Source organism: Ailuropoda melanoleuca, chromosome 3 (assembly GCF_002007445.2).
Source record: "Ailuropoda melanoleuca isolate Jingjing chromosome 3, ASM200744v2, whole genome shotgun sequence".
Lineage (NCBI taxonomy): Eukaryota > Metazoa > Chordata > Mammalia > Carnivora > Ursidae > Ailuropoda > Ailuropoda melanoleuca.
In genome coordinates, this window is record NC_048220.1 from 120,529,465 (window position 1) to 120,556,967 (window position 27,503).

Below are 27,503 nucleotides of genomic sequence, written 5' to 3' on the forward strand. Positions count from 1 at the left end.
TTTTGCAAATAGCATTTCCTAATTCTATGGGTAAAGCACAAGCTTCAAACGCACGCAAAATCACTCTTTGAAAGACTGTTGCTCCTTTCTGAGAAAAGTGAAGATTCAACTCCAGAACAGAAATAGGACAACTTGTCCCCGGCAGTCTTGCCAAGCAAGAGCACGACGTCTAAGACATTCAGAAAGTACTTCCCAGCTAGTGGGCTGGCAGGTTAGAACAAGTGTCACTTCTGGAATCAAGAACAGTAAAATTAGTGCCAACCAGAGGTGTCCTAAACACAAAGTTGCTTATTCAGAGCGAGCCGATGACTGGGACAGGCTGCCTGCAGGTGGGGATTCCCAGCCCAGGCCCCCGCTGTCACTCGTCACTGGGGCACCTCCCCGCTGCTGCAGGCATCCTCCTCGGCATTTCTGACAGCAAATTCTGTTGGAAAGTCTGCTTCATTACGTGCTGAGACTACTGTTACCTTGGGACTCACAGAAGTAGGAGTTCTTATTAAATCTGAATAAAAGTACCTGGAGAGATTATATAAACTATATACCATGTTATCCAAATGCTAAGAGATACCATGATCTTTTCATTTTCAGAAATCATTAGAAGCTTTCTCTAAGTGACATTTAAATGATCTGTACTGCAAAGGATAATTTGAGCCTTTTCTATTTTCAGAAGGCATTTGTATCTGAAAGGACATTAATGATGTTGGGGCCCTGAGTGGCTTTAATGGCAAAGTAATTACGTGTACAAATGCGCTGAGCCTTCTAACATAATTAAGATCACTGATCTTTGAAAGTTTCCATTGGCGTCATACCACCACACTGAAATAGCATATTTTCAGCTTCAGCCTGCAAAAGTTTTGTTCCAGTTAGGCCAGAAAGAATTTTAACATATACAAATGGTACTTCTCTTTTTTAATACACTGTAGTTCAATATAACCGTGGATTTCTCTCCACATCATCACTTCACTGTTTGGATGATTTCAGAAATCAAAGTGAACAGTTGAAGTAAGAAAATTCCTAGCAGAAGAGATGACTGAAAGTAAGTGAAAGCTCAGTTACTGAATATCTACTATGTGCGGGCACGGTGCTCACACCTGAAAGCCTTAACCTTTACATTTCTGCAAGGTTGGTCTCATCCCGATTTTACAGTTTTGTTTTGTTTTTTTTTTTTTTTGGTAAAGATTTTATTAGAGGGAGAGACAGAGAGCACGAGCAGGGGGAGAGGGAAAAGCAGGCTCCTCACTGAGCAGGGAGCCCAACTCAGACCTCCATCCCAGGACGCTGGGATCATGACCTAAGCCACAGGCAGACACTTCACCCACTGAGCCACCCAAACACCCGTTTTACAGATTAAGAGAAAGAAAAAAGGCTTAAAGAGTTTGAATGACCTGCCCAAGTTCGTCTAGTTAATGCTGGCACTGGAATGTCATCTAAGATCTCAGAGTTCAGAGCCCATGTCCTTGGCACCGTTGAAGCCGTACCTCCCGTTCGGGTAACTGTGCACACGCTCCATCAGTCAGGGCTCGAGTCACCTGTGACCCAAAGCACAGAACAACAGAGGCTTCGGTAACGCGGGAGTTTGGTTTCCCTGGTCCAGGGCCTGCAGGGTCCCTCCGATGTGTGAAGGACGGACGCTGCTGGGCTCTTGTGGCTCGGCCCTGGGAGACTCGCTGGGAGACGGGGCTAGAGTTCCAGCCACTACCTCTTCGGGTAAGCCAGCCAGAGGGAGGAAGAAGGACGTCCTCCATCTTGAAGGACATGTCCCAAAAGTCGCTCAAGTCACTGGCCAGAAAGGACACCTTGCTGCCAGGACAGCTGGGAAGGTAATCGCATTCTAAGTGGCTTTGTGCCCAGCTAGAGATCAGAGTTGAGGGAAGAAGGGGACTGAGACACTAGTAATGGCCTCTGCCACCGTGTGCTTACGGAACAGGCCAGGAATAAAATGTACATCTTAAACCCTTTGTCTTCCCTTTTGTGAGGGTGTATCTTGCTGGCAAGAAGGGAAACATTAACTCGTATTTCTCTGGATGTTCGAGGATTTCCTGAAAGCCAGTAACAAACCCTCACTACCCACCATCCAGAATGAACAAACAAACGCTCATTTTCCTTCGGATCTTACAGACAAGTGGACTCCATTCGATGAGGCCGTCCCTGCCACCACGTCCCACTTCCGTTCCTCTCCCTCCCTTTCCAGAGGCAATCACTCTCTGAACAATGTTTCCCAGGGAGGTTGCTGTACTTTCTCTTCACGAATAACAACAGTATTTTTAAAAACTTAAAAATGGCATTCATTTCATCTTCCAACATACTATTTTCATTCAGTATTTTCCCCCCAATGGCTATCACTGAATATTACGGATCAAGTTCACTCACTTTAACTGTTCAATTGTTTGCCATCTTAAAATAGGCCCTAGTTGCTCCATTTTCTTGTTCATGGACGCTTAGGCTATTTCCCGCCTTTCCCAGATACAAACAATTCAGCTGCGAGCATCCATATGTAATAATAAGCAGCCTTGTTCGCAAGGGCGTGGGCTCTGGACAGTACTGCTTCTCAAGCTTTAAGGAGCAAGTCAGTTGCCAAAGAAATCTCAACCACAGACTCTCACTGGGCACATCCGGGGTGGGACCTGAGCGCCGCCTTCAGGAGAGAGTTCCCAGGGCAAGGCCGTGCTGCTCTGCGGGCACCGGGAAGCGAGACTAGGCATGTGCCTAGGGTCACAGAGCCTACGGTCAGGGGCTACACCTGCCTTCAGCTTTCACAGACATCATCAAATTCAATCCATTTTACTCCAAAAGAAATGAACGTGTTCTCGTTTCTTCATCCTCACCAACATTCGACCTTGATCTTGGAGACTTTTTGCCTTCTGCCAATCTGAAAGCATAGAACATTAAGTCATATTTCCGTGGTTATCAGTAATGATGATCTTTTCACATTGTTTAACTATTCCAGCTTTTTCCATTCATAGATTTCACCCATTTTTCTAATACAGTCATTCTAAGTGTGGTCTGGGAGACCTAAGGGGCCCACGAGGTCCCTCCTTTTCCAATTTCTTACCCAGGCGAGGCTCCATTTTCTTCATATACTTTAATCAAACACAGAGCAACAGATTGATTGCAGAAGCTGATATGAGAATCCTTAATTTCATTGAGCTAGACAAAGAGATTAAAAAAAATGTGGAACGATGGGGGTGCCTGGGTGGCTGTCAGTTAAGTGTCTTGACTTCTACTCAGGTCATGGTCCTGGGATCCAGCCCCAAATTGGACTCCGTGCTCAGCAGGGAGCCTGCTTCTCCTTCTCCCTCTCCCTGCACTGGCGTTCTCTAATAAAATAGTTTTAAAGATGTGAAACAATGCCTCTCTTCTCATTAAACTTTCATTTTGAAAGTTATCTTTCATATTTGTTATTTAACATGTATTATTTTTAATACTTTTAAAATCCATTTTAATTTCTAAGAGAGTAAATATCAATAGATAGAAGCTACACACACAAATACTTTCTGGAGTTCTCGATTTTTAGGTGTGTGAAGGGGTCTTGTGATCAAAACATTTGAGAACTACTGTATTAATGCATGTCTGTCATTTCTCACTCATTTGTAAGAGGTACTTTTTCATGTTTCCGGATGCTAACCTGTCCGTTCTATGTACATCTATTGCAAACCGTTTCTCCCAGTCAAGCTTTCATTCTGATGCGGTCCTGTTCTCCTCTAGTCTACTTCTGCTAAGGATACTGCTCCTTTCCAAACAGAAGTCTCACCCCAGCTCTGGCACCACTGAACAAATCACGAATTACGGACAGAGAACAGCATTTCCCCTAAACCTCTCCTCATAGAGCCCGCCCGCCATGCATCTTCCACAGCTCAGCCTACTTCAGTCAGAATGGCGCTCACCACTGACTCGTAACAAGATCAGGTAAAATATGTGCTCGTGTATTTTAGACTATTCTGTTTTGCTTCAGAAAAATGAAATCGAATGTCCGTGATTCACCAAAAATATTTTATCTTCAGCACAATACATGTTTCTGTTTTCCTCTTCAGAAGTGGATTAGGAAGGACATTCCTATAAAACTTAATACATGTTTAATTCAATGTACACTTCAGTCTGCAAATATCTTAACTGAAAAAGATTTGACTCTTAAATTTGACATTTTGTATACAGCTTTCATATTTAAAAAGCACTTTCATAATACTGTTTTATCCGGGGTGCNGCTTTCATATTTAAAAAGCACTTTCATAATACTGTTTCATCCGGGGTGCCTGGCTGGCTCAGTGAGAAGAGCACATGGCTCTTGACCTTGGGGTCATGAGTTCAAGCCCCATTATGGGTACAGAGATTCCTTCAAATAAATAAATAAACTTTAAAAAAAATGACAAAAAAATACTACTACTGATTTATCTGCCCTTCGTGATAATCCTGTATGATAAATGGAGACAATACCATGCTAAGAACTGTGCTAGAGGTAAGAATGAAATTCAGAGAAGTTAAATGATTTGTTGGCATTATGTGCACAGGACTTACAAATGAGATCTAACTTTCAATCACAACTGGATGAAGATCCCTTCAAACTATGGTTGAGTCTTGTCAATCAGAATAAAAGCAACAAGTCACCCCAATCAGTCCTCACTTGAAGCAGAAACCACACACCTGCCTGGTGGGTATGAGGGAAAGCATAGAATGTCTGAAGGCATTCGCAGAACATTCTCTGCCTTTCAAGGGGACTTCATAATTGTACCGTACAATAATATGTGATCAGTATGTCCTCTTGTTCATCGATATTCCTATTCTTATTACAGCCAATTCTCTTAGTTCTAATTAGAGGAGGGTTGCAAGTTTTCAGACCAAGCCTGGGGGAAGAGCCCAAAGACCTGGCTGCTATTTCCCCTGAAGGGACAAGAAAGGGACAAGGGGGGCTGCAATTAGGAGGAATTAGTGATAGAGAGAAACAGAAAGGAAGAAGATAAAGAAAATCTACTTACGGGGCAACCTGGGTGGCTCAGTCAGCTAAGAGTCAGCCTTTGGCTCAGGTCATGATCCCAGGGTTCTGGGATCGAACCCCACCTCAGGCTCCCTGCTCAACCAAACACAGAGCTCATCGAGGAGTCGGCTTGCCCCTCTGCCTCTGCTCTTCCCCCTACCGGTGCTCTGTCTCTCTCTCCCTCAAATAAATAAAATCTTTTAAAAAATCTACTTGTATCTCTAAATGAAGAAAAAAATTAAAATATAAATGCATATTTTCAAGTCAATCACACAGAATGATCCACGTGCTCAGTACTCAGTGCTCCCCACGAGGCTTTCCTTGCCATCAGACACTCAAGTGTTAGAGCTCATACATGACTGAAGACTCAAGGATATAAGGAGAGAGCTTCACTGAACACAGAGTATATATTCTAAGCTGTGAGTTCAAAGCCACTCTCATGACCAATTGTAAGAACTGCCTATTTAACCCATCCTCATCCTAAAAATGGACTCATCACCGATCCATATACTTGACTACACTCACTTTTGACCATTCTGTTTTTCGAGGTAATATTCATCTTTGCTAAGAACAGATGGCATAAATATCAGCCCCATGAAAAAACTTTTAATGAAAAAGTTGTTTTCCATTAAATGATGAAAAAAACAAAATTAAAAACTTTTGAAAATAGTGAAGAAAAAAATCCCAAGGCAGAATATCCTTTGTTAAAGAGTCAGAATAAAGTCGGAACCACCCGCCATCTGGATCCATCATGCTTTACGGCCGTCACTGTGCCAAAGGAGGGAGTGCCACATACACTGATTTGCTTCCACCTCCACGATTTCAATCAGAGCAAAACACCAAAAGATATGCCTTACTGAGAATTACCTATAAAATCTCAAATTAAATCACCATGGTTATACCTTGAGATACTAGTCTTGAAACATAACCACATATGTTCAATTAATTTCTACCTACCACTGTCCTTGAGGAAAAAAATACGGTAATCAACAATAGGTTATTTAGAAATAATTTTAAAATCAGAACTGGAGTCATGGTATCAGGTGAGAAAAAAAATCTATGATGATTTTAAAACAAACTGAGTCTTTGACAGATCATGAAACAGAATACAAAAGAACTGAATCATATAAAATTACTATGTGAAATCCATAAAATAAAACAGAAAGGAGCATTTGTATGTGTTAAAATAATTTAATTCTCCCTGTACATTTCTGTCCATGTGAGCCAACAGAAATCAAGAATGCACACTTTACAATATGTACCTGTTTTGAGACATTCAAGTCAATTCAGATGGCAGATTCAATCACTAATGAAATGTTTAAAAAATATATATTAAACAAAAAAATGTTTTTACAAGATAAAAAATAATCTTCCACAATGCAATAATTGCAGATCACCGAAATTTTAACTCTTTAGATGACTTCAGTTCAGTTTTTGGTTTCAAAATCTAGAGACAATCAAAAAGAAAAAGCGTTGGCAGAATTTCTATCTGTTTTTACGTTTTTCTTTCTTGCTTCGACTACTTGTTACACTGTTTAAAGAACATGACGAAGGTGCTCTTGCATGACCTGTGGCCTTCAGATGGTCAAAAAGTTTATTCCGGGATGGAAATTCACTATGGCAGGTTGCACAGCTGATAAGAACATCACTCTGAAGAGGGGAAAAAAAACCATAAATAAGGGTAAGTGTTATTACCTGAGAGCGGTGATTTGGGTTTAATCTCATGTTGAGATTAAATATCAAATAATTCAAAATAAAGACCTTTTAACAAAATGACAGCCACGAAGACAGGCTCAAAAGAGACAGCTGTTCTTAGAAGTTAAGTCCCATTGACCAACACCATCAACTTTAGGAGTCCTGAGGCATTCAACAGTACGCACCCTCTGGACTAGATGGAGGTTTTAGATTTCCAAGTAATGGAAAACAGAGCAGTAACTGTTCTGTTACACTCTGGCATTTCCATGTGCCTTTTACTCTAAAGAACAACAGTGACAGCAGCACAGATATAAATTCTACATTCGTCCAGAAAAACTGTGGACGACCCATACCCATATAGCAGGTGCAGCAGGGCTCACCAAATACATCTTCAGAACGAGAACAAAGAGTTTAGATTAGACTGCTGAAACAAGGTCCACTGAAAACATGTCAATATGATTTTGACCTACCACTGTCTGTGGTTCAGCAGGTACTTTGACAGATTTTTTCGTATCTTTGGTTTTCTTTCCTTTGGGTCTAGGAACACTGGAAAATAAATTATAGAATTGTTACAATCCAATAATAATGTACCCCTTTTAATTGTTATTTTGCTCTCAAGAAGACTCAAAAGAGTGATATGCACTGTAAAGGCTAATTCATTAATTTTAATGGCCAACCTAATTAATTTTCACATCTCCAAGAACAGCTTTAAAGAGCCACTTTGAAGATCACAGATGTCAAATTTGACACCAAAACTAAAGAACCTACTTAAAACGGTTGAAACACAAGCTACAACACCTTATAGGACTGTGCGATTCGTTGCTCTCCTGCTCGAGCCATAGGCCTACCCCAGGCCTCCATCACCGTGTTTCCCTCACGGATGCCACCTAAGTCCCTAAACCCCCGAGTGCGCGGTCCCACCCCCTCGCTGCTGCTCCAACGGTCATAAGGACTGGCGTCTCAGGTGCCCACTCTGCTCTGTCATGTGAACTCTTTCTCGAGGTCCTAGACAGGGACCCAAGGCTACTTACTGTTCAGATCTTTCCTCGAGAAATAAGAAATTACTCTCTGCTCTAGAGGAACAGGGGAGGCTGGAGACAAGAAAGCAAGGCCAGGCAGGAAGAAGCGACCAGGAATGCTCTCTCCCCCGACAGAGACCTTCCTCTGGCCAGCCACTGTGACCCTGTGTGGCCCCCACATTCTGGGGCTCCTGCCAGCAGGAAGGGCCCAGGCTGTGGATACAGATCCTGATGACCGGCACTACGGGGCCCAACACAGGAGGACTGCCCCGAGCACGGACACACGGTTCCCGGCACTCCAGGCAAGTGGGGCGCAGCCTCATCAGGAGGTCTGTTCTCATGTGAGTGTCAAGGATTACTGATCTGGGATAAAATAAGGACCTCAACAGGATAGAAACGGGATCAAAAGGACATGCTTCACCCGGATACAGGCGGATGTCGGTCTGGATCAACGTACAAGTCACGGATAACACCTGAGCTGCTTCATCAATCGTGGGAAAGACGTATTTGAGACATGAAAAGATATTCTTACCACCAACATTAATTAGAAAACACCATCAACTTGACTTACTTCTTAGCTTCACTTTTTGGATCATCACAGAGTTCGGCAGTCTCAGTGACACTGACACTTTCTTGGGGACTACCATCCAATTCTTTGGCACGGTCTTGATTTAAGTTGGTATCTTCTGATTCAACCTTTACTTCTTCTCCAGTTCCATTTTCATTGAAATTATCATCATAATTCTAGGTAATAGAACATGTATGCATTACAAAATAAATATAGTAATAATCCCAGCTTATGATACCAAATAATTATACTAAACAATTATAATGTCCTGTATGCTCTGGAGGAGTAGATCTTCAGGAAGTAAAAAGAAAAAGCAGATAATAATTTAAAAACATGAATACTCATTACAGAAATACTAAATGAGGAAAAAATTGGAAACAGTCCATATGTTTAATAAGTGAATGATTGAATTATGAAGGGAATTATGAAGCTCTTAAAAATCATGTTTGCAAAGACACTGATTCAATTTTGTGGAATACTTACAACACATTAGCTAAAACATAAAAGAGAAAATTATATATAATGTCCGATTACAATTTAATACTAGGTAGTATCTATAGGCAGAATTAGGGGTGATATTTATAGTTCTCTATATTTTCCAAACGATCTGCAATGAGCACCTATTTTATAGTTAGAAAAAAAAACAGCAAATAAGCATTATAAAAAAGACAAAGCTTGGCAAACACCTTCACTACGTGAAGAGTGTTTGCTGTTGTTGGTTTGGGTTGGGGCAACATTTTGCCCCATTTGCTTTCCCTTCCCTTCCTCCCTCCTCTTGCACACACAACCCAGTAACGTCCTCTCTCGTGAGCCCTGACAGGTCAGGGTGACAATCAAGGACCCCACGCTGCATGTAGTGGTCATGCCCTTTGAATCTCCTTTGTTCTAGAACCACAGCCCTACTTTTTGTCTTTCATGACACTGACAATCTGCTGGCTATTCTGTCCCACAATTTGACTTTGCCTGATTGTCTCCTTACGATTAGATTCAGGTTACACATTTCTAGCAAAAATATTAGCACCAAAATATCTACTAAGTTAAGGATTTATTTTTTTGCAAGTAATTTTGTCTTTGGAATGTGTCCCATGAAAGGTGTTCGGAGTACAGTGCTCAAAAGTTACTTGGATTCCTCCTTTAGGTCAGCCGGGGTCATCTGTTTACATTCATTTTCAGTTTTCGGGTTTTCTTTTACTATCCTGGTTATGCAAATTTCTTTTTCTGACCATACAGAAAACTCTCCCAGTCTGAAGTTTCCTGATTCTCTGTATTTGCTGCCCGCTGCTCTTTAATCTAGTTCACGTCTCCACACCACCTTCCTTTCAAAAAGAACTGAGAAAACATCAGGAAGAGTGTTACATAAAACTGTCCAAGCTGGGACTTTCTTCCTGATAGAATCAGAAATCATCGAAGAGAGGTATTACTATAAAGGAATAGAGCTTTGGAGGGGAAAAGATGGGGTAGTAAGCGATGCATTTTCTTTGGTAAGAAAACACAAATACATGTGTTTATTACTGCAATCTATGGGACCTACCCTTCCTAACTCAAGACAAGATAGGCTTGGGTTAGGTACAAATCTCTCTTATCTTGTGTTTATTCTAGTGGTTCTGGCACACGTAAAGGAGAGAGGAAATGTTCTAAGCTAATGACTATAGAGTCTTTGGGTAGAAGACGGTATGAGTCATTTTATAAAGGAACATAGAACTTGCTATGTGGTTTTATAATTGAAGCAAAGGTTCCAAGTCACAAATTTTAACAGTGATAAATTCATGTGTCATGTATCATTTTTGGAACATGAGGCAGATAAAACTACTTTCAAATACATAACCATTTAAATAGATAAGCCAAATCTAAAGTTTTACGAAAAATTAATGTGTTAACTAAATTTTCTTGAAAGTATTTTCGGGTTTCAAAAAGAACTGTAACATTTAATACTTAATATAAGCTAATACAATTAGATTAAAGTAGCAGCACAGAAATCAATTCCTTCCCTTAAGAACCCCAAATACCCTTAGTAAAATGGGCAAGCTCGCGTGTGTTTTTACATCTACAGGACTGTCAGCATCTATAACAACAAAATAAATTTTTATTTAAAAATATTCTTGAGAGATTGGATTTAGATGCCAGGTGTGAAATATTTAAACTACTTACATTTCTAAGTAATATTAAGAAACATTTTTTCAAGAATCATAATCATCACATTTCTAACCAAATGTTCCTTTTGCAAAATTTCATTTGTTGTTGGCAAAAGAAACCTAGATATACAATAATCAACCCTCAGATTTTCACGTATTTCTGATTTTAACTGTTGTCTTGATTTAAAGACCCAGTCATCACAGGTGTCCAGATATTTTTTAATATCACTCAGCTAATTAGTGTCAGGGAATTAATTTCATTTGCAAAATTTTAAGACACACCGACAACAGTAAGTAAATTAGCTACATACATATTAACGGCAGAAAAGCGATGAAAAAAGAAAATTGTTTTCAACTCCCTTCAATCTGTTTTATAACCAACATAAAATTATAGAGTGAAAATCCCTCTCCTTAATACAAACTATACTGGACAAAAGCAGTCCCACTTTATGTCTGACATTTAATGTTAATAAAACTTTTCCAACATACCTGTGCTGGCTTCTGTTTCTTTTTCTTCTGCTTTTTAGAAAGCCTAAGAATAAATATAAATCAAAATGTCAAATATTTAACTCTGTGACTACTTCCTAAGTGAAAAAAAAAAAAATACTAAGACACTACTGATATAGACAGAAGTAAAATTTTAAAAGTATTTAATATCACAAGGTATTAAAAAGAAAATATTCACGTTATCATTAGAAAATTAGAACAGTGGTTCCATTGATGGTAATTAGCATATCAATTACCTCGGTTAAAAGTGCTTTTAATACAGTCATAATATATTCTGTAAAGATTATATTTGACATCATGCTTTACCCGTTTCAATACTGTAAGTTCCTTTATGTAGAAAAAAACTGTGGAAAATATTAGCATAACAGAATAACTTCTTTCAGATAACACAGCATTTAAATGCAACTCATCTCTAATGTGATAAGTACGTCTAGAAGCATTTTTAGAAGTACTTTTGTTTTGGTGCATCTTCTATTTCTTCCTCAGAATTGGCATTCAATGGATTTTCATCAGTTTGAGGTCCTGAAAAATTTTCTTCCTCCTCCTCCAACTGCTGTTTTAACAAGGCAACCATTTCCCGATGCTTCTTTGATTTTTCATGATTCCTCATGCTGTGAAAGAACAATCTGATGTTAGTAACCATGACAGGATTCATATGTGCCCAAATATGTGGCTCAATAAATGGAACCAAGTTAACATTTTTCCCAGTACGGAAGCAAAATGTGGGGGATCCTACAAAGAGAAGCAGGAGAACCCTGTGAGGACCTCTCAGGCAGGAGGACTCGGCCAGCCCACGCTTGTGCTCTTCTTCCCCGTTTCCCAGCATGCTCCCTTCCCTCAGTCCTTTTATCTACATATTAACTTCCAATTTTTTTTTGGTCAAATTCTCTATTATTTTTGTTTTCCAATTCTTAAAATTCAAGTCTTCTCTACTGTTTCCTCTTCATTACTGAGTATTAGCCAAGCGCTTACATGTTCCAGGTTATACTGTGGGCTTTGGACGATCCTGAGAAACTACACGACAACATTCCAACTTGAAGAGAAGACCGCTTGGGCTATGATGTAAGGGCCTCAGGTACCAGGGTAGTTTACCTCCCTTTGCTTTTTTCGATAACTGTCTTTCGCCTTCTCAAGAGGGCTCTCCCTTCTCACTCCCACCATCCTACATGTGAGCTCAGACACATCTACCCTCCTTTGCCTAAAACTCTATGAGCCATGTCTCTTTCAGTGCATGTGTGGGCCATGAAGTCACACTCTACGAAATTCGGTTGACAACACATAAGTACCAGAGTTATCAGATGAACAAGAAAGTAGGAAACTTATGTCAATACCACCAACTTTATCTCATCTGTTCAGACTTGGGTTTTCTAGTTTCAGTTGCTACTCTTCCTTTCCACTAAAATTCTCCTCATACCATGGTTTCTTAGAGAAATTGGAACATCTTCTGCCAGAAAGTAAATGCTCAAAAAAATGACTGGGACATGTCCAAAGGACACAGGAGCCACCTTGAAAGAACTCTCACTAATCATATCTGGAAAAGTTTGAGCATGAAAAGTACAGTAATAAATTTTAAAACACTGAAAAACTTCACAAATTCATACTGATAATAGCTTAGATGGAGGAGAGGCAGGGCTCTTACTGACAGCAGAAGCCCTAATGAGGACTAATAATGGAAAAGGCCCACTGGTACCAGAAAGGCCCCGCTTGGAACCATTATGGTGACAAGCGGTACAAGCTGAAATCATCAGTGAATGACAAATCTGGGACGTTTTGATGAGGAGCAACTTTAAAGTGTCTCCCCACAGATTACACAGGCTATAAGGTAAAATCTGTGGCAAGGGGAAAAAATACTAACTCTACAGTGGAAAAATTAGACAACGTCCTGGCTGGGTGATCAAAACTATCAAGGAAGGGCAGACAGATGTTGTACGCTTCCAGAAATGAAGGCCCGAGAGCAGCACGACTTGCTGATGCAGTATTCCAGCTGGAGACACAGAACGTGAAGCTAATCCTGAGGAGACGGACAAACTCAAGATGATATATACTCCAGTAAAAAAATGTTTTAAAGGGCCCGTGCTCTGGAGTAACGACGGCATAGACAAGGGAACTGATCCAGACTAAATAAGACTAAATAAATGAATGCAATCCATGATCCTAGAGTGGCCCCCGATCGGAGTGGAAGAGACACTGTACAGGACGTGAACAGAGGATCTGCTGACAGAAGTGGAAGATGGGCGGTAAAGGACATGAGAGGACCATATCCATGTTACAACATTTCCCGAGGCTGACGCTGTCCTGTGATCATCTAACAGAACACCTCATCTTAAGAAACATACCGAAGTATTTGGAGGTACAGGAGCATCATGGACGGAACTTACTCTCAAATTCAGGGAAAACAGTGTGTGGAGCAGGGGAGGGGGGGTGCACACCAATGGGGCAAAACGTCAGCAACAGGTGAACTGGGCGCTCTATATTCTGTCCTTGCAACTTCTCTGTAAATCTGACATTATTTCCAAATAAAAAAATAATTTTTTAAATCTCCTTCACTGTTGCTTTTGTTTTCTTGTTTCTAATTCTTCTGCCCTTGCCACTTCTCTTACCACTCTACAATTTTGCCCTTCAGGGCGCTACACCAACACCTTGTACGACTCCCACACCCCCACTGGCATCCTTCAGTCTCCTTTCTCCTTCCCTGCGTGTGCTTTGTTTCTTTGTCCCTTGCTGACTCTGCTTTTGTGTTCTCCCTATTCTTTCCCCTCTCTTTATCATAGTATCCCTTTAAATACTTTTCTCTTCCTCCTTGTTTCCAAAAGGCGAAGTCCCTCCGCTTCAGCAAATGTAATTTAGGCAGGACATGTTTAAAGCTCCCAGGCTGGCAGCACTGGCCTGCACGGGACTGTGATGGCCGGAAGGGAGTCTGCCACCAACGACACAGACTAGCTTTGGTCTAGCCTCCCTATCTGTGTGACCGTGCCTTCTTTGTCCCAATAAGCAACATTTCTTTCTGGACGCGTCCATGTTTTAAAGAGCAGCTATCACGTAGGACTCCTGGCATGAATGAGAATCAGTACAACATGCTTAGCCACTGGTACGAATCCTTCTCCCTCCTCTGCTGCACAGAAATCCCCCCCAGAGAACGGAGGAGGGCTGGTGACCCACTGCCACGAGCCCTTTCTTTTTAGGACTTCCAGTGTTCTAGTTCACCTCGGAACAAAAGGGGAGTTCAAAGATCTTAGACTTACGCCTTTTCCGTCTTGAAAGATTTGTCACACGCTGGGCAGTAAAGGTCATCGTACAGCTCAGCGTCCTCAGCTTCGTCACTGTCTTTTCCTACGAGAGGGAAGCCGACGGTAAGAACTCCGTCCGAGTAGAAGCCCAAATCCACAGCATGTTAATAAATTACATGTCTTCAGTAACGATCTAACATCACACACAAATTAGAAACTGTATTTCCTTACAAAAAAACAAACGACGTCCCCAGGATTTGAGCTGCCCTTTTGAATGCAGTCCTGAATCAGAGGATTCCAAATGAACCACTTTGTCTTTCCAGTGCTTCTCACAAGTCTACTGAGAAGACTCAAAGTCTCCTCAAAGTTCTCAGTGTGAGCTAAGTTCAGAAAATCAAATGCCATTTTTATAGTTCTACCACAAAGCAGTTTTTTCGACAAAGGTTTTTCAGTTTATCTCTTGTGCAAGATTTGATGCAAACACACTCGTAACTGTAATCTACTCTTACATGTTTAAATCAACTTAGCTTATAACACTCCACCATTATTCGATGGGCTGGTCATAAAATAGCATCTTATATGTAAACTTTAACAAATCTTTACCCTCTTGCTTTTTTATAAGCTTGGAGCTTTATTAAAATGAAATAATTACTATCAATATAGTCCACAAAATCTAAGCAACTAAAATGCTGAACTGAAAGTCTTTGCAAAATCCCGCCTATCTTTATAAGAAATAAACAAGTAAACTGATTGCCACTGAGATTATGCAATGAGATCGATAAAGATCCCAAGATATCTCTTCTATAGTCTATGTTTCGGTTCTTTATAAATAAGTGATATTAATATGATTTTGAAGGACATTCTCACTGAAATCATAAATGACCAAAACTCATCCTACCTAGTGTTAATGTTTAATAAATGGCAGATCTGTGCAATTACCTGTACCCTTTCATTATATAAACGATTAATCAAATAGTTAATAAAGAATGTTGGATTTGAAGTCAAAATCTGGATCTGAGAATGGTCAGATGGCAAGCCTATATGCCACAGCTCCTCAGTCTTATTTTCCTCTTCAGTAAAAGGGAAATCATTCTATGCATTTAAGGGGTACTGTGTGAGGATCGAGCAATCTCTTGCATGTGAAAGCACTTCATCAATTTTACATAAAACTCATGCCACCTCACGTTTACAGAATTCATTACAATTTTCAAAAGACTTTCACCCATACTATTTCTAAGTCATTAACAGAAAATTTCATTTCGTAATCATTTTAAGTAAATAAAAGTCCATCATTTTATCATTTGGCTACTAGTCTAAAACATGGCATTTGTAGATAAGGTGAAACTGTGCTTAGATCCTTCCACATTATTCCTCATGGAACAGCTAGAGACAACAGGAAAGGTCGGGTTATTCTCCACAATGCCTACTCCTCCTTCAGGTGGTCACGTGCCTTGTGCTCTCACGAGGGAGGCCCAGAAAGGACACTTGTCTGCACACCAAGAGGAGCCCCTCAACACAGTCAGAAACGAGAGAAAGAATTCACATACACCACGTAGACTCCTGTACAATACCAGTTTTTCTGGAAAGGGCTGCTATTAAAACTTGACCTACTGAGCTTCATGGCAGGTTTTAAGTAACCAGCAGTCACACAGGTCAATATGCCCATTTGCTGATGTATTTATGCAGCCAGAAGCTCAAACTGTTTAAAGCATGCTCAGAAAAGAGTTTACTCATCAGATAAACTCTCATTTCTTACTCTAGTAGTCTAGGGATTCAACGACATCAATGGACTACCTTTGCTTGGCCTATACGATATTGTTTATCATTTTAATTGTTGCCACAATTCCAGTTTAAAAACTGAAAGAGGTCCCATAAAAATCCAGATTTCCAGCTCCGCTTAGAAAGCAGACGGCCACGAACAGCCCACCACCGCCGGCCACCTGCGAGCATCCTGGGTGCACCACATGTGCGCAGAAACACATTCGCTCCCTCGAGTTTCCCGAGGCTCGAAGTTACCGTCGTTCGCGTCTCGGAGCTCAGGTGCCTCCGTCTCCGCCTCATCGGACCCATCTCCAAACTCCTTCTCGTAGCGCGCCTCCATCTCCTTGAGCTCCTTCTCCAGGTCGGCCACAGTCATCCAGCTCTGCTCCTTGTACTGCTCTGCCAGGCTGGGCACACAGCACGGTCCCGTCACGCCGAGAAGCGGGTCCCCGCGCTGCTTCGCTCGCCCTGCAGGCTTCAGACCCACCCCCCGGAGAGCGGCCTCCTCCCAGACCGTCAGCACCCAGCTCCAGGCGGGCAGAGCCACTTACCTGTCGCGTGGGGGATTTTAGCTACTCGAAACCTAGAATTCTTAGCAAGTTATTAAAGAAGTCTTGAGGTGCTTTTAAATCCTAAGTGTCGAGTAAAGTGCTCACTTTCCAAAAATGAAGGGTGGGGTGGGGGTAGAATTTGTAAGAAATGAATAATCTTTAAAAGAACGCTACAGTGCTCTGGACGCAAGCTTTTGACACGAACTCCACGGAACAAAGCTTTAAAGGCCTGAAAAGGAACTAGTGATCTGCAGTGCACCCGACAAAGAGGCAGGACTGCGACGTGGGGCAGCGTGGGGCACTGCACGGGCGTCTTGGGTCTGACGCCTGCCTCTGTGACTCCCTCGCTATGGGGTCTTGGACCCGTCTGCCTCGCTTCCTCGAAAGGACGAGGACAAAAGCCAGGGTGTACTTCGCAGAACTGCTGTGACCAAGGTGCTTAGAACGGGGCCTGGTCCAGAGGAAGAGATCCACTGACAGTCATTACTACGACGTCTCACAAGAGTCTGGAAAGGATCTCAAGTATAAAGGCCTCTGGAGGGGAACATGCCAGGCTAGGGTGCCTGACGCAGCCAGGACGAGGCCGTGGTCCCCCCAGGAAAGCGCCCCACAAGGCCCGGCCTCACGGCCCCCCACCTGTACTGAGCAAGGGGCTCGGCTACGCATCCCAGCGCGTCCCGTACTTGGCCTGCTTCAGCTTCTGCTGCCGCCTCATCTCCTCCGCCTTCCTGGCCTTCTGGGCGTTCTGTTCCTCCACCAGCTTCCGGTGCGCCTGAACTCTTCGGTCTCTCTTACGGATGAAGGCCACGAGCTGGCGCACAAGCTCATTCTTCTCCTTTCTCGCTTTGTCACGGATCTTTTTGTTTTCCTTCTCCATGGCTCGTTTCTCCCAGCGATTTGAAGCTTGTCGCGTGTCGTATTCTTCCTTCCAGGCGAAGTTCTTCTGAGTGCAGAAGCTCTGCCAATAGGCATAGAAAGGATGGACCACCTGGAGACAAAGAGAGCAAGTAAAATGCTGACGTTTAAGACTTTCTTCAGCAAGGCAGCAAGTATCAGTGACACAAAACATCTTCTCTGTTTTCGTTTACATGACATCACCACTAGTCAATGGAGAAGACAGTCCTTTTAGGGCTTTACGGATAAATCACTCTCCAGAACAAACTGAATGAGGCGATGAACGGGATGGGACCATGCTCAACAAACAGGAAGAAGTACAGAAGGATGCTCAGAGGGCGCCGAAAGCCCCTCCAGGAAGGGAGAGAGGGGAGGAGAGTTAGTTCCAGTGTAGGACCGAGGATTAGGATCCATTCTTCTTAAAGAAAGAAATGGGGAGAAGACACACTGATAAATGCTAATTAGAAAATGGCAATGCAATTTTCTTCTACCGTATCGTAGTCGCTCTGGGAGTCTCCGAAAGTGGGGAAATCCTCCATCTCCTCTTCTAACACGGACTCTAGTTCTTCCTTCGCAATCATTTCAAAAACGTTACGATAAACTGTATAAAAGCCCTAAAACACAGTAGCAGGAACACAAATTCTTAATATTTTTATAGTCTAATCACAGAATATGATTTTAAAATGTAACAAAAACTTCAACGTTAAAGAATTACGGGCTCAAACTCTGTCACTGGCAGAACATTTCGGTTTCAGCTGGAGGTTTTCGTATGCTGACAGTTGAAATATGAAGGCAATAGTTTGTCAGTTTTCAAAATGAACACTGTTTCACCGATTATAAATAATTTTAAGAATTCTCTTTGTGTCTGAAAGTCTCGTGCTTGATAGGAAATTAAGAGTGAGTTCGTTTATCTTACCTTTTCATCATCACCATAACCAGAGTAACAGGTCACAGTGAAATAGTGAAGCAAATCTAAGCTGTCGTCTTGATATTCCCCATCAAGCCCACCTTTAAGTAGAGCCTCTCTGTGATTATCATACCTAAACAAAACAAATTAGCATCATCAGTGAACGCTGACTAAATAAGAATTCAGAAGGACTCTTTACTCTGAAATAGCCCAAATATTATTATACATTTTAATGGGTCCAATCCACACTCAAAAAAAAATTCTTTTTTAAATATCAACATGAGGGGCGCCTCGGTGGCACAGTCATTAGCATCTGCCTTCGGCTCAGGGCGTGATCCTGGCGTTCCGGGATCGAGTCCCACATCGGGCTCCTCCGCTGGGAGCCTGCTTCTTCCTCTCCCACTCCCCCTGCTGTGTTCCCTCTCTCACTGGCTGTCTCTCTGTCACATAAATAAATAAAATCTTAAAAAAAAAAAAAAGATTTAAAAAAAAATACATCAACATGAAAAAGACTTGATAATCTTTCACAGAACTGCTTAAAACTATCACTGCAACTTCCAGTCCGATGAAGGCCTGACATAGTACTTGCCCATACGAACAACGGACTTTACAAGCCAGGGAATTTCCACGACTCCCCCAGAAAGGCAGCTGCATTCCTACAGGTAAGAAATATTACTAAATAGGTCAGCACTGGACATGATCAGCTCCACAGACTGATTATATATTTGTGATCGGATTTATCAACATAGACCAAAACAAGACTCTTCCTAGGTTTATGTCAACAACCTACGAGTTTCACATATACACAATTACTGCTTATGATAACTCTGTAACGTTTAGTTCTCATCCCCAAAGATACAACCGGAATCTGAAGCTCAGCGATACTAAATAATTTGTCCATAATCACAAACCCAATGAGCAGCAAAGCTAGAATTCTAAACCAGGTCTCCCGCACTACAAGGACTGTGCTCCTCGTCACTGTGCAGTCTGGCCTGCAGGTAACAGGAGAGTTAACAGCAGGGGCTTCAGACCAAAAGACAAGAGAGTCCTTAGCACAGGAAGGCCACCTGAGATCTGGAGAAGGGGACAGAACCAAGGAAGTCAGGAAAGAATGTCAAAGTTCCTAAAGGAAAACAAAAGCACTTCTGAGGCCACATCTCCACATTTTTCAAGAGGAGAAAAAGGTAGGATTCCCTCTCTGATTTTCACATAAAAGACAATTTTTATTTTTTTATTTATTTATTTTTTTAAAGATTTTATTTATTTATTTGACAGAGATAGAGACAGCCAGCAAGAGAGGGAACACAAGCAGGGGGGAGTGGGAGAGGAAGAAGCAGGTTCATAGCGGAGGAGCCTGATGTGGGGCTTGATCCCATAACGCCGGGATCACGCCGAGCCGAAGGCAGACGCTTAACCGCTGTGCCACCCAGGCGCCCCAAGACAATTTTTAAAGAATTTTTTTTTTTTTTTTACAGCCGTTCTCTCTTGAGAGCCAGCGTGTTGGACGCTAACACACACAAGACCCGCCCAGCACCACTGACCCCCACCTGCGCGTTGTAACAGCAGGTCCTTGCACGGTTATGTCAGGGCTTTAAACCTGTTGCTTTGTAGCAAAAAGTTCATCAAGAATCTGAAAACTCAACTTTAAACATAGAAATTTTTGTCTGGAAAGGGTATTAAATTATCGGGTCATCACAAGTAGATGTCTCTGCCACAGACGCAGAAGCTTAACTCCGTTTCCTCATATAAAGCCGTTCTTGGGGAAATCCTGCAATTCTTGCTCTGAAACACTCTGTTTTTAAGGACAAGTCGACATTCTTGTCTAACACCAGTAAACTTGTCCTACACCAAAGAGACCCCATTTAATGAGAAGCTACTTTACAGTATCAAAGCTAAATCTCTCTAATATTGCCAAGGTTTGTTCCACCACCTATAACATGAAATAACTGGTTCCCTCCGATTCTAATACTGCATTTTATAGATGCCTTGGAACACACCGAGACATCTGACAAAGATGCATTTTTTAAATCTTCTATTGATAATTCTTCCCAACAAAATACCCTAAGAGAGGAGGGACTGGGTGATGCTCACCAGGCTCTTTCCTGAGGGTCACTCAACACGTCATATGCTGCTTGGATTAATTTAAACTGTTCTGCTGCTTCTGCTGCATTATCCAGGTTTTTATCTGGTAAGATAAAGTCGCAGATATTCAGTCATCAAACAAGTAGAGAGAATCTCAAAGGAACCTCTTCTATCACAAATGCCATAAAGAGATGAGGAGTGTACAAAACAAAGAAAAACAATCAGGGAAAAGCAAAGAGAGACTGGTGAGAGTTGATAATCAGGATATGTGAGAAGTATCTACTTGAGTAGAAATTGCATGCTTTCCCCTAAGCCTTTGTGCATCACTGAGCACTCAATCTGGACATCCACAAATGGAAAACCCTGAGTAGTATCCATTTTATTTTTAGAAAAAGCTTAAAATATATATCAAATCAGTTACGGAAGGACTGCTATTATTTAGTCCCAAATTATGTTTATTGTTCACACGGTCTTTATGTTTTTTCTTTCTTATCAACATAGACCAAAATAAACCTCATAAAGCTTTAAAAATATATACGAATTATTCTTTGCTTAGCTGTGCTTCCTTAACTATGAATTCAGAAAGCATCTCTGCCTCAGGGAGGTAGGCAGCTTCCAAGATGGCCCCTAAGGATCCCCACCTCCTGGCATTCACGCCCTGTGGAGCCCCCTCACAGGACACCAGGGTTGGTCTGTGTGACCAACAGCAGGCAGCAGAATGATGAAGGCACAGTAAGTTACTTCTGAGATTGGTTTATAAAACACTGCAGTTTCCATCTTGGGCTCTCGCTCTCTTAGATTGCTCTGGGAGTAGCCAGCTGCCACAGCAAGAAGACACTCGGGTGGCCCACGTAGAGAACGGAGGCCTCTGGCCCGCAGCCAGCAAGGAAATAAGGCCTGCCAATACCATGTGAGTGAGACTGAAAACGGGTTTTCCCAATGAGGATACCACCTCATGAGAAACCCTGAGCCAAAACCACCCAGCTAAGCCATTCCCACACTCTGATCCTCAGAAACTGAGTCCATATAACACGTTTGCTATGTTTACTGTTTTAAGCCCTAAGTTTTTGGTAATTTGTTATGTAGCAATAGATAACTAATATACTCAGAAAGTAAAATATTTTCAATCTACTCTGGAGCATACCAGAACAACTAAATACTTGCCCTCTAAGAGGCCAGAAGAAAAGTAGGACAGAAACATACACCCTGGGAATAATCCTGCAGCCTTAGAACAAGGCCCTCGGGGGCACCCTGCCTCCTCTTTTTAGGTACCATCACACTGGTGTCCAGTCCTTCAGGTGGTTTTCTGCCCGACCACTATCACGGACAACACTTTCTCAAGGGCAGCAATTTGCCATAGCTCTCTTTGCTAAGGTGCTTTAACATAAAAAGCTTTCACTATTTTAGAATCATGGCAACTTGAAATGGAAGAACATCCCCCATCCCTGCAGCCTCGCTGTAAGCGGCAATAACACAATTCCAGTCTAAGTCCCCTCCCATAGCTCAGCCCCTCTGAAGACAGCCAATGGTTACTCCAAAGTCCACCTCTTCCCGGGGATAAATACTCCCATTTCTCAGGGCGCAGCGTAATCCCCTACTTCAAATGCAGTCAAAGACAGGCACCAATAATCAAGGAGCCGTTCAGTACTCCCTTTTCTTCACACTCTACTTGTAATCACTATAGCTCATTACAATAACTTTCCACCACAGCATCACATTACATCACTCTGAATTTACAGCTGACGAAGTTTCATGTAGTTTTCATACTGACAAGCCAAGCGATAACTATATAATGGACTTTTTAAAAACTCAGATATAGCTCTGAAACCATTCTGTGGCAGACACTGAAGGTTCGATCAGCCAACGCCTGCCTCCTTTTCTCTTGCAGCCTCTACTGTGGAGGCTGACTAAGCTCAAGGACTTGCTTTCCAACCTCCCTTGCTGCTAGGATGGCCATATGACACAGCTCTGATCAATGAGATGACAGCAGAAGTCTAATTATTAGTGTACTTTCTTTCCTTCCTATTTCTTCTTGTCTTGCATGTGGACATGATGTTTGGCGCTTCAGCAGCCATCTTGAGACTGTGAAGAAAAAGCCAAGAGATTCATTAATGAATCACTGAAACAATGCCAGCAGGCACCTACCTTCAAAACTTCTTGTGGGGTGAGAGAGGGTGAGAGAGGGTGAGGGGGTGAGAGAGAGAGAGAGAGAGAGAGAGAGAGAGAAACCTTTATTTAAGCCACTGTGGTTAGGTTTTCTGTTATTTCCAACTAATACTACCAAATTCCATCTCGTTGTGGCCCTGTCGCAATCAGGCTTTCCGGTAATGCAGGACACTCAGTGCCCTACTGTAATTATTTTAAATTCTGATTTCCACTCTGTGAAAGATACTACTAGCTGCCTACCTAGTATCTAGTCTCTTCTTCCTCCTAACAAAACCCTGATTTTGTTCACAGTAGTAATGTACCCAGTCAAAAAAACTCACCTCCCCAGACTTTCTTGAGGTTGGGGAGATCGGGTGACCCAGTTTTAGCCAATGAGATACAAGCACATGCCAACCAAGTGAAACTTCCCAGGAAAGATTCCATTTTCCATATAGAGATGGGCTTTGGTGGCACTCACCTTATGCCCTTAACTCAGTCCAAAGTCAGGGTATGAGGCCTACAGGTGATTATGAGGATTGAGACAGAGACTGCTAGTTTATTCCCTTCTTCCAGTAACAAGCCAACCCTAACTTTGTGGTGGGCACCTGGTCCCATTAAAAAGACTCCACTTCGCAGTCTCCTGAGAGACTTTGCATGACCGTGACTAAGCTCTGATCTGTAACACCTGTAAAAGCGTTCTAGGACAACTTTTAAGAACTTCCTTAACAGGCTACCAGCACGCAAACTTTGTCCCTGCCTTGCCCTCTCCTCCTCCACTCTGCTCCCTGGGACCCCGACGGCCACCCTGGACAGTGAGGGCCCACCTGAAGGCTGCTGAGCAGAGTCCACAGACCTCGTGAAGGAGAACTGCTATGTGGCGGCTCATCTGCCTGTCTCTGCACCTTGACATCAGAGAGCCAGAAACTTCCCGCTCTGAGGCTTAACTGCTGACACTTGGTGCAGGACAATGGAGCAGGTCTTTGATGGTTTCAGCAAGAGCTGAAGCTACCAAGACGGGTCCTCTGTGGATTTCTTGCCAGGTGAGAAAAAGCAAACCGTTTGGGTTTAGTGACTGTTGCCACCTTCCTGTCATATGCAGCTGAATGCAGTCCAGATACGCCTTCAAGGAGAGAGTCATGATTTCTACATCTTTCATGATTCAAAAACACTCATGATTTCTACATCTTCATCACATCATTCATAAACTTTGTCATAAATAAAAAAGCACAGTCCCAATTAAAGCAGAATGGCAGAAAATGCCAGCAAATAAATCTTCCCACATAAAACAAAAAAGGTGACTGGGGGAGGTATGTGGGCGGTTCTTCTTCACCTTTTAATCAGTACCGTACTTCGTTGTCCTGTTTCTTCCCACACCCTTCCTTCCTCCCCCAAAGAAGTTTGGAGAAAGCTCAAGTTTTTAAACACAGAAAACCCATCAATGTACCAGCTGAAAATAAGATCTCTTCCTAAAGCATCTTTCTTAAATAATTTTTTGCAGCCTGTCATATGGCTTATTTCACTTAAATATACCTGAACTGGTTGACTATAATGTTAAACTGGGATCTAAACACATAAATGCAGTAAGTTAAAAAGCAATAATAAAGAAACAAAAAGCCCACATTTATTATTAGCCACATGCAAAGGCCACAGGAATTGCAAATCCAGTCATTAAAGTTTAAAAGGCGTTCTCACACTATTCTTCGTGCTTTTCTCTCCATTCACTCACTATTCTACTCCCTCCCAAACTTTTTTACAGCGCCTTTTGGAAAATTCCACGGATTGAGCCTTTTAAGTCCTGCCCTGACTGAAGCCAGGTTCCCTGAGAACACCACTTCTCTGCAGGGCTTCCTTCCCGGGCTCCTTACTCACCTCCAAGGGCACACTAGCATTCCTTCCAGATTCAAACCATTGGCCAACCCCTTCTTCTTCCCCTTCTCACTGTCCACACATCACTCAACCACTGCCCCTTAACTCACTGAGAATTCTGGCACTTGGCTCAGAGTTTCCATCCCCAGGTCCTATGGTCACCATGGGTGACTTCAATGTACTCTGACCCCCCGGTCTCCCTACTCCCACTCTTGCCTGCTCCAATCCACTCTCTCCACGTGGCCGGAGAAATACCTGAAAAACAACCACCTATCTATTCCCCTGCTTCCCACTGCCCTCAGGCTAAAAGCCAATCTACCTCATCCAGTTCACCCCCACCTCCAAGACCTGGCTGCTGCATACCCGGCCATGCTCCCCTCTTTGCCCTCCTTCCACCTGCACTCCCTGCCTTCTGGCTCTCGGTCTCACCTCAGAGGTCACTTCGGGGAAGCACATCTCTCCCACCCACACAGAAACCCAGGCCGGGTCAGGCACGCGCTCCTAAGCATCTTGCACTCGCCTTCATACCCCCTGACCTCACCAGCCCGAAACTGCCTGTTTTCCTGGGACTCCCTGATGACTCTATGTGACAGAAGGGCACGGACCATTCCTGTCTCATTCACACAGTAAAGTGCTCGCAGCAGTCATCAGATAAAAGCCTTCCCTTCACAAGGCATGATCGCACTAGGAAGTAATGTTGACCCTAATGAAAATTATTTTCAGTTGCTCAATTTAAAAAACCCAAAAAACACAGAATACCTTTAAGAATGAAAAATGAGCAGCCTTTCTTTTTGAAGTAGAAATTATTCTTTGAATCGAAGCCCATATGTTAACCTCAGAAACATCTAACACAGGACCTCCCACATAGAATGAATTAAACATTTGCTGACTGACGGGCTTAACAAATTAACAAACCAGCGCAACAAAATCTATCAAGAGCCTGTGTCGCCTGGGGAGTATGTATCCTTTAAATGTACAGGCATCTTCAAACCAAAAGATATTTAGGATGTTATGATTTATGATGACATTCAGAGAAGACATTCACAATTCCTTTTTTAACCAGTTTGGTTTCAAAATAGTTAACTGATGTTTTCTTAACGTTTGTATACGTCTTCCTTCTTTCCTTTCACTGATTTCCAATTAATCACCAAATCTGACCATTTTTCCTCTACAGCATGTCTTTAGCCCCGCTTTGCCCTTTCCTCCCACTGACCCCCAGCCTGTCATGGGTCCTTACTTGCCATGGTGGGCGCCACCTGACTTCTGTCCCCGTCCCTCTTCAATCCACTCAGCCCCCCTCACAGTACCACTTCAAGACATCTTAATAAAACTGGCTTCAACTCTCCCTTATTGGAAAAACCAATTTTACAGCCCTGAGCCTAACACTCAGGACCCTTTACAATCTAATCTTAAAACTACACTCAAAAACATCTTCATATTATCATCAAAATTACATATGCATTTGGTCACAAGCGTTAATCCTCTTCCTCACACTTTCCCAGCCAGAAGAGTCAAGGAATTCCTAACTTCCTTTTAATTCCTAACTTAATTTCTTACGACAACCCCTATTCCTCTAAGTATATGTTTCTATACTATTTTTGGATTTATTAATTTTGGATATAGCTACTAACTTCCTGCTGTGATGAATGTTTAGTTCACTGCTTCCTTTCCGATATATATCACATTTGTTTAGTTCCTGCTGGTAATCATTACCACTTTAAGTAACAAACCCATACCTTTATTTCTTGTTCCACCAACTACAGACATTACCTTTTGACTTTGGGTTCCAGGCCCTTCCTTCAGCTCTTCTCTCAACCCATATTTTCAGATTTCCAATAAATACTGCCTTCAGTCAAACTGTCCCCTGGACCATCTTTTGTCCACCACGGTGCTCTTCCCTTTACTCTTAAGCTCACTTTTCCCAATTCCATTTCTCTAAGATCCAGCTTTAAATCTAGACTCCTCTGCCAAGGGGAAGTCTCACTGCCTCTCAGGACATAGTGAGACACACACACCACCCCCCCGAATTCCTGGGGCATTTATTAGTTATTCTATTAATCCAACTACCAATTATGTATGCTGCACTATTTCGTTTGTGCTTGTATTTAACTTCTGGTGCTTTACAGCATGTTTTCCCAGCAGCACTTCAGAATCTTACTACGGTGATTTGCACATACTGGAGATTCTATAAATACCCTTATTGATTAGTGCTAATACCTAAACCTCTTATAAACCTCAAAGAGCTGACACTCAACTACAGCCTTAGTTTCCCAGTCTGAAAGATCAGATGACTTCACAGAAGTCACACAGGCCTGAACTACCACCAAATAAAACATCCAAAAGAAGTCTACTTCTAAGTACACAAACTTCACTAGGGAAGACGACCAATTAAAACTCCGAATCTGCAAAACATCCCAAGTGGAGTACAGGATCTGTATTTCAACAGCTTACTGGAAAAGGGGGTGAAAATAAGCACAGCTATTTAAAAGACAGTTTACTAGCTTCTTTGTCTTAATTTCAATAAGGGGCGATAAATTACACTTGGATAGCCGGGATTGCGTGATAAAGTTAAGGGCCGCTGAGCGGCAAAGACTCAAACAAGGACCAAGCTCGGGAGCTCAGGACTCCTGCTTCTTCGATGGTGTCTGCGAAGGGGTGGGAGGAGCGGGTGAAGTCGCTAGAATGTGCCCTTCCCATCAAGCGCCACTGCGGGTACCGTCGGGGTTGGTGGGTGGGCGGGGGAACGTCTGGGAAGGGACTCGGTGCCCCGGGCTCGAGTGAAGACTGGGGCGAGGGATGCGTCCGCCGACGGACGCGGAAGACGCCCGGCGGGAAGAGTACTGCGCAGGGGCACCTGGCCGGGGACCCGGGCGGGGTTTCCAGAGCGAAGGGAGTTACAGGGCGGGCAGGTTGAGGCTGGCCAGGGCCACGGAGTTACTCTGGGAAGAGAGGGGCGAAGGGTGGTGGGGGCCCGGCTTTTGCAAGGGCTGCGACGGTTGCGGAGTAGTTACCCGGGTGCCATTTCAGGGCCAGCTTCCGATAGGCCTTCTTGAGCTCCTCCTCGCTGGCATCGCGCCGCACCCCCAGCGCTTCGTAGTGACACTTCATCGCCCGGCCGGGCAAGGGTCTGGGGCCGGGGCCCGGCGCGGGGCCGGGGCCCGGGCCCGGGCCGGCGGGATG

General features: G+C 42.9%; 1 protein-coding gene across 3 annotated transcripts; it reads right to left on the minus strand.

Annotated features, from left to right (window-relative positions):
• On the minus strand, nucleotides 1-27,503 carry DNAJC21 (DnaJ heat shock protein family (Hsp40) member C21). 3 transcript variants are annotated; one of them, XR_004624334.1, is made up of 14 exons: nucleotides 27,335-27,503; nucleotides 20,322-20,415; nucleotides 18,240-18,363; nucleotides 17,815-17,937; nucleotides 17,113-17,417; nucleotides 16,134-16,285; nucleotides 14,133-14,220; nucleotides 11,343-11,501; nucleotides 10,873-10,915; nucleotides 8,255-8,427; nucleotides 7,135-7,210; nucleotides 6,232-6,619; nucleotides 3,053-3,147; nucleotides 1-2,869 (listed from the first exon to the last, which is right to left on the minus strand). XR_004624334.1 is itself a non-coding variant. In XM_011225272.3 (12 exons), the coding sequence occupies exons 1-12, from the start codon at nucleotides 27,429-27,431 to the stop codon at nucleotides 6,455-6,457; spliced, it is 1,599 nt and encodes a 532-aa protein (XP_011223574.1). In that variant the 5' UTR covers nucleotides 27,432-27,503; the 3' UTR covers nucleotides 6,141-6,454. The 3 variants fall into 3 exon arrangements, 1 of the variants encoding a protein (XP_011223574.1); XR_002142726.2 differs by lacking the exon at nucleotides 3,053-3,147; XM_011225272.3 differs by lacking the exons at nucleotides 1-2,869; nucleotides 3,053-3,147 and having other exon boundaries at nucleotides 6,141-6,619.

Excerpts from the sequence above, each read along its gene's own strand:
- DNAJC21 (XM_011225272.3), bottom strand. The coding sequence starts at position 27,431 with ATGAAGTGTCACTACGAAGCGCTGGGGGTGCGGCGCGATGCCAGCGAG. Across the intron at positions 14,221-16,133 it reads GCTCCGAGACGCGAACGACG|GAAAAGACAGTGACGAAGCT; the intron begins GTAACTTCGAGC and ends TCCCTCTCGTAG. Across the intron at positions 6,620-7,134 it reads CTGCTGAACCACAGACAGTG|AGTGATGTTCTTATCAGCTG; the intron begins GTAGGTCAAAAT and ends TCCCCTCTTCAG.